The 6,000-nt window shown below is 38.8% G+C and overlaps 1 protein-coding gene across 1 annotated transcript in view; it reads left to right on the top strand.

The window, feature by feature from the left end:
- The first annotated feature begins 306 nt into the window (after positions 1-306).
- EIF3E (eukaryotic translation initiation factor 3 subunit E) overlaps positions 307-6,000 on the top strand; it is a 52,899-nt gene continuing 47,205 nt past the window's right edge. The window contains exons 1-2 of the mRNA XM_077846965.1: positions 307-465; positions 5,808-5,922. Coding sequence (XP_077703091.1) covers positions 376-465; positions 5,808-5,922 — 205 coding nt within the window. The 5' untranslated portion in view covers positions 307-375. The remainder of the gene's footprint in view (positions 466-5,807; positions 5,923-6,000) is intronic.

Below are 6,000 nucleotides of genomic sequence, written 5' to 3'. Positions count from 1 at the left end.
AAACCTCAGGTATTCATTCTTTCTCCCGTGCAACTCCCCGGAAAGCAGGGGCCTCATTATCTGGCCCTCTGCCACTTCCCGGAGAAATCGACAACCCCTTCTCAGTGTTTACTAGCGGCACGGATTGCCGCACGCCCGTCAACTCGCGAACGGAAGAAGGCGCGCCCGCGGCTCCGCCCGGCCTCACGGTGGCCTTAAAGGAAGGGAGGACCCGCACGCATGCGCTATTGTTCTCTGAGCGCTTGGGGCTGAACGCCGCCCCCTTCCCCGGGCGTGGTTAACCACTGCGCACGCGCAACCCGGGCCTTGTCCGTTCGTTCGTCGACGCTATCAATAAAGTTTTAGTGAGTACAGACTTTCTTTTTCCTTGGCAAGATGGCGGAGTACGACTTGACTACTCGCATCGCGCACTTTTTGGATCGGCATCTAGTCTTTCCGTTGCTTGAGTTTCTCTCCGTAAAAGAGGTGAGGGGGGCTTTGGCCGCGAAGAAGCCGCGGGAGCGCGTAAGACGCCGGGCAAGGCCGAGAGGCGGTGGCGGTAGCCCTAGGCCTGACACACGTGTGAGGCGGCCGCGAGTTTGGTCCTGCGTGAGGCAGGAGCATTTGCGGGTAATTTAGCGCCGTCCCAGTTGGTTAGCACGGCAGAACTCGGTTGTGACAAGAATTGCGGGTTGAAGAGGTCTCTGCTTCACTGCTGGAGGGGACAGTGCCAGAGGGACTTCCGCGTCAGGTCCTCTCGGAAGTGGACCATTCGCCAGCTTCCAAGTAGTAACGCTTGCTTCTGAAAGCAAATTGTTGTGTAGGGAGATTTGGGGTTTTCTTTCGGGGACTATGGGGAAGGGTGTGCTTGGCTTTGTGTTTTTGTTTGCCAGATCTTTGGAATAATTTTCATACACTTAAAAACCAAGTCCTACTTTAACTTCCATAAAGTTGCGAGTCCTTCGCATAGTTTTCCCGGTCTTTCGAGAAGTATAGCCAGTTCTTAGAGCATGGCATATTTTGTCTGATGGGGCGTCCTTCTCCCCGACCCCTCAAAAAAAAAAAAAACTGGACAATTTTGTTTGTTTTTTACCTAAAAGTGGTTTTCCGGTGTATACAGACTAAGAGTAATTTGAAAGTTAACCTTCATTTAGCTACTCTAGGTACCTTGAATTATGTGGTTCTGATTCCTGATTTCAAAACGTCTCAATCCTGAAAGTTTTGAAATGTTGGTGTTAGTTCTACCTTGAGTTTGTTGGGAAATAGATACATAGTAATTATGATAAAGCAGTGTTACTATGATGAAGGGATTCGATTATTGGCCAGAAAAGTAAGTGAATCCTGTATCTGAAAGCAGGTTACAACATAAGTCTACTTAGGGAACTCTAGACTTGGGAAGTATATTTGTGTGGCTCAACGACAATAAAACAGAAGAGCTCTGCAAATCAACATTAAATTGTTCTCATAACTTTTCAGATCTTGGTAGTTACTGTTCAGGTATAGTCCGCAAAATTATCTGTTCCTTTTCCAAACACATAGCAGGACTCTAAAGTTATGATGTTAAGGAGCAGCAAAGTTCATTTGATTTTTCTTTACCTAGCATGTAGTTACACCTATATATATATATATATTTTTTTTTTTTTTTTTACACCTATATTTTTAGAGCTTGAATAAAACCGCCTATTCAGCCTTGTTTCCTTTTCTGGATGTGTGAGGATAATTCACTAAAAATGAAAGAATAGAAAAATGCCATATTAGAAATCCTTTATCAGCTACTTGTAGAAATGCTCCTAAACTAGCCAAAGTTCATATTCTTGTGATGTGGTCTTTATGTTTTTGTTTTACAAGGCAGGTAGATAAAAGGGAGGAATATGTGAAGGAAAATTAGTTTTTCATAACGTAAGACCAAAACTGTGAATGGCAGCTGAGAGTCATTGGAAAATAACTGCTCAGTACCTGCCATTTTGTAGAGAATGTTGGTGAGATGGCTGGAATACACTCAGAGGAAGAAAGATACTGGAGTATTTACTTAGCAGTTACTAAGTATAGGTCTGTCATGGAATTGTGTTAAATCTAGGATAAAACTCAGACCTCTCACCACTGAGAAACTTACCTATCCTTTAGAGGAGATAAAGGTCTATAATTACATACAATGCAAAAAGGGACAAAGGTAGAGAAGTACTGGCAGAGTGCTGTTAGAATTGAAAAGATTCTATTCTGTGGGCAAAAAGGACTTTGAAGATAGGTTTTTGTTTTTGTTGAGGATAGGTTTTTAAAGATTTTTTTCATAAGAGAGGCAGAGACATAGGCAGAGGGAGAAGCAAGCTCCTCAAGGGGAGCCCAGTGTGGGACTTGATCTCAGGACTCTGGGGCCATGCCCTGAGCTGAAGGCAGGCACTCAATCACTGAGCCACCCAGGCGTCCCTTGAGGATAGGTTTTAAGTTGAGTTTTAGATAGTTAGGATAAAGGCTGTGCTCATTATTCTTGAGAGTAACAATTTGATATATTTGTAATATGTTGGAGAATGTGTGCTCTATGAGAGCAGAAACTTTTGTTCTCTGCTGTGTCCTTAGCATGTAAAATATAGTCTGGCATGCATGCTTTTAATAATTATTTAATATCTCAGAGCAGTTTCTTTCTCATCTTAATTAAGCCTGTCGCATGCATGAAGTGTTGATACTGCCACCAACCTTATGGGGTTGTTAGAAAAATTGCATAGAGGTAATGCATTTAAAGCATTATCTCTTAGCCTTCTGGGACAAAGTGAATATTCTTGAATATTTTCTTTTGGGAGGGTAGGCCATTCTGTGTGAGAGAGGAGGCAGCCAGTTGGGGTTTTGTGGAGTGAGATAAGGAATAGAAATCGAAAAAAAAAAAAAAAGGAATAGAAATCGAGACTGAGAACACTGACCAAAGTATAAGTATAAGAATTGGTGGGAATGGATGGCCCAACTGAGATTGAAAATCATATATTTATAAGGGCCTATGACAGTCACTGTCAGAGGGAGAGGAGCAGTGGAAGGTTATTGAAATAGTGCAGAAATTTGGAGGTAGGCTTGTAGATATATGTCAGAGATGGATTACAGATCAGAGAAAAGCACAGATATGAATAAGAATAGCATTATTGCTTGCTTTTGAAACATTTTATAGTTATTCTTAGCCAGAACATAGAAGGCGGAGGACTTTTTTCCAGAAGTAGAAATTGACATTGAATTGTATGTGGCTGGAGAAAATGGATGGAATCAATGATACTACTAATGAGAAAATCTTTGGAATAGTTAAAAATGGTATCTTAACTAATGTGGTAAGTGACAACCAAAAAAGGGTGATATAAAAGTTTCAAAGGACAGTGGGGTATAGTGGGCATGATGAAGTGTTTTAATGGTAATAGTGAAAAAGATGATGAATTTAAATTGAAGTGTTAGAGATGAGGTACTAAGTGAAAGTTAAGGAAAGATGTGGGAAATTTTAAGGCTTGAATTTCTTAATCATCAGTATGGATGTTGGATTTGTGGAGGATGACAGCAGGAAGAGATGTCAAAAGAATATTTTCAATTTGTTAAAAAGTAGGAGCTGTTTTCAAGAGATTGATAGACCAAGCAGGGATTGGCAAAACTATAGTCCGTGAAGCAAATACAGCAAGTACTCTCTGCCTATTTTGTATGGTCTGTAAGCTAAAAATAATTTTTAATAGATGAAAATGTGCAAACATTTTCAATTATAAAACACTAACTCTGTACCTCAGTTGAATGAATTAGTTCCCACCCTCCCAAAATTTCATTCTTCTTGTTAGTAGATCTCTTTTATAAAAAAATTTTACTCTATTACTGTTTACTTTAGAAAGAAAAGAAATTGTGGAAACTCTTACAGGACTTATATATAGTATCCTAGATTTTTTTTTTAAGATTTATTTATTTGAGAGACAGAGCATGTGTGTGGACATGCACACGCATGAGTTGAGGAAAGGGGCAGAAGCAGGGGGAGAGAAAAATCTCAAGCAGACTCCCCGCTGAGAGCAGAGCCCAGATGCAGGACTCTATCCCAGGACCCTGGGATAACGGCCTGAGCTGAAACTTTGAGTCAGATACTCAACTGACTGCACCGCCTTGGTACCCCTAGTTTCCTAGATTTTGCTTCTTGGCTCAAAAGCCTAAGTTATTTACTGTCTGCCCTTTACATAGTAAGTGTGGGTATAAGGCAGAATTTAGGGAAGGTGATATAAGCTGAGATATAGATTTAAGAGGCCAGTAAGGTCTGATGGCAGAGGAGCAATGCTTTTAATCTACAATAGAGACCGTATAAATTAAAATCTATAAATGGGTGACAAGAGGTTCGTATGCTAGAGAAAGATGTTTTCACTTAAAATTAAGTTTCTATAGGGTACACTGAAAGGAAGCCTCAATTTTTTAAAGAAAAATTTTATCAAATATTACATTCATACAGAAAAATGCTAAATATAAGCACCTTTTTCAAAGTGAACCCACTTGTGTGACCACCATCCAGATCAATAAATAAAACATGACAAATATCCTAAAAACCTTCCTCTTGACTCCTCTTAATCTACTCACATCTCCCAAAAGTAAGGACTCGTCTGATCTAGAATAGTTTTTTGCCTGGTTTGGATTTTACATACATGAAATTAAGCATTGTACTGCTTTGTATGACTTAATTCATTCTACATTGTGAGAGTCATCCAAGTTGGTAGGATAACTAGTTCTTTGATTCCATTGCTGAATGTTAATCAGTTATATAGGTATATTATAGTTTATTCATTCTAATATTGATAGACTGGTCTATCTGCTATGAACATTCTTGGATATGTCCTTTGAATATATGCACCCATTTCTCTTGGGTATCAAAGACCAGAATTACTAGGTCAAAAAGTATGTTTGATTTTTGGAAATAAAAACAATTTTCCAAAGTGATTATACTTCTGCCAGAAGAGTAAGAGTTCAATTACTTTACATCTACACCAACACTGGTATTGACAGGTGTTTTTGTTGTTGTTTTAATGTGGCTTTAATTGCATTTTCTGTATGATTAGTGAAGTTGAGAACCTTTTTGGAGTTTCTTGACCATTTGGTTATACTCTTATAAAGCAGCTGTTAAAATTTTTTAGCCATTTTCAATTGAATTCTCTCTCCTTACTATTTTGTAGGAGTTCTTTACATAGTTTCGAAGATTCAGTTTTGATCTCATAGCTGTACCATTTGATCACCATCTTCTCACAAACTGTAATGTGGAATCTTCCTGCATTTTTTTTCCTTGACAAAATTAAATGTAGTATGCAAATCTTTTCTTTTGCTTAAGTTTTATCTTGATAACTGCTTATTTAAGTTTTTTTTTTTTTAAATTTTGGTTACTATCTCCTTGAATACTATTGTATAGAATCCTTCCATGTTGCTCATTGCACTAAATTTCACATTTATGTAAGTTTGCTTGTGTATCTCTTTGGTCCTTGTACTTTGGGGTTAAATTGTTTCTTGAAGTCCTAGCAAAGTAAAAACCTGATAAGACATAGTTGACTTAGAGAATGGGTGCTGGTTCTGTTTTAGTGGTGTCAATTGGGGAAGGATTATAAAGGATTCAAATGATTTAGTGAAAAAATATATGGGGGTAGACAAGAAAGAGGCCACCTCAAGGAGAGATGGGTAGGCATCATGTGGATGTGAGACACTAAGAAGGTAAAAAATTTGAGTCGATGCCCAATTACCTGGTGTGGCAAGGAAGCACCTATATGTGCTTATCAGTTGAGTTGGTGCGGCTGTTTATCTTTCTATTTGGAGGTACTTCAGCATACTCACTAGAAAGTAATTTTGTCTTGCAGATATATAATGAAAAAGAATTATTACAAGGGAAATTGGATCTTCTTAGTGATACCAACATGGTAGACTTTGCTATGGATGTATACAAAAACCTTTATTCTGATGATATTCCACATGGTAAGTTTTGTCATTTGGAACTGCAGCTTGCCTCGCGAACTGAGGATGTGTGTGTTAAAGTTTTGTGATTTTTAAGAG

This window comes from Canis aureus, chromosome 14 (assembly GCF_053574225.1).
Source record: "Canis aureus isolate CA01 chromosome 14, VMU_Caureus_v.1.0, whole genome shotgun sequence".
Lineage (NCBI taxonomy): Eukaryota > Metazoa > Chordata > Mammalia > Carnivora > Canidae > Canis > Canis aureus.
This window is presented reverse-complemented; position numbering and strand designations above follow the sequence as displayed.